This window comes from Bison bison, unplaced genomic scaffold (assembly GCF_000754665.1).
Source record: "Bison bison bison isolate TAMUID 2011002044 unplaced genomic scaffold, Bison_UMD1.0 scf7180017846849, whole genome shotgun sequence".
Taxonomy (NCBI): domain Eukaryota; kingdom Metazoa; phylum Chordata; class Mammalia; order Artiodactyla; family Bovidae; genus Bison; species Bison bison.
The window spans coordinates 145133-145653 of record NW_011477422.1 but is presented as its reverse complement, the minus strand read 5'-3'; the positions used below and the strand labels follow the sequence as shown (position 1 = coordinate 145653).

The 521-nt window shown below is 67.8% G+C and overlaps 1 protein-coding gene across 1 annotated transcript in view; it reads right to left on the bottom strand.

Moving 5' to 3' along the window:
- The window catches only part of TMEM8A (transmembrane protein 8A), a 9289-nt gene that overhangs the window by 4122 nt on the left and 4646 nt on the right, over positions 1–521 (bottom strand). The window contains exons 5-6 of the mRNA XM_010840907.1: positions 230–498; positions 3–151 (exon numbers count right to left, since the gene is read on the bottom strand). Coding sequence (XP_010839209.1) covers positions 3–151; positions 230–498 — 418 coding nt within the window. The remainder of the gene's footprint in view (positions 1–2; positions 152–229; positions 499–521) is intronic.

Here is a 521-nt window from a genome sequence, read left to right as displayed (position 1 = left end):
CTGAAGCAGAAGGCGCCGCTGCCTGCCTCGCCACTCTGGTCCAGGTCCTGGGTGTTGGGGCTCAGGGGCGGCGGGCCCGTGGAGGCGTTGCTGCTTTGGTTCGGGCTGCTCTGCAGAAGGCGCTGGAGGTTCACAGTCCACGGTCTGCAGGCTGTCAGGACCACAAGGGGCTCAGTGCAGGCAGGCCTGGGGATGGAGCGGGGCAGAGCCACCTCCCCGCACAGCCCACCTGTGAGGGCAGCCACGGCACTAAACGTCACCAACACGCGGGGCCCCGCCAGGCTCTTGGCCGTCACTTGCAGCCACCGTTCCCAGGGTGGTGAGGGCAGCAGCAGGCGGCAGGCCGTGGTGGGATCGCTACAAGTGAGCACCTTCTGGAAGTTTCCTGGCAGGGTGGCCGACCCCACGGTAAGGTGCACAGGGCAGCCCAGGCTCCCATTGGACACACAGCCCTGCAGCTCCAGCCGCAGCTCCTGGGTGTGCTTGGGGACGAAGACTCTGCAGCCAAGGGGAGCCTGGGC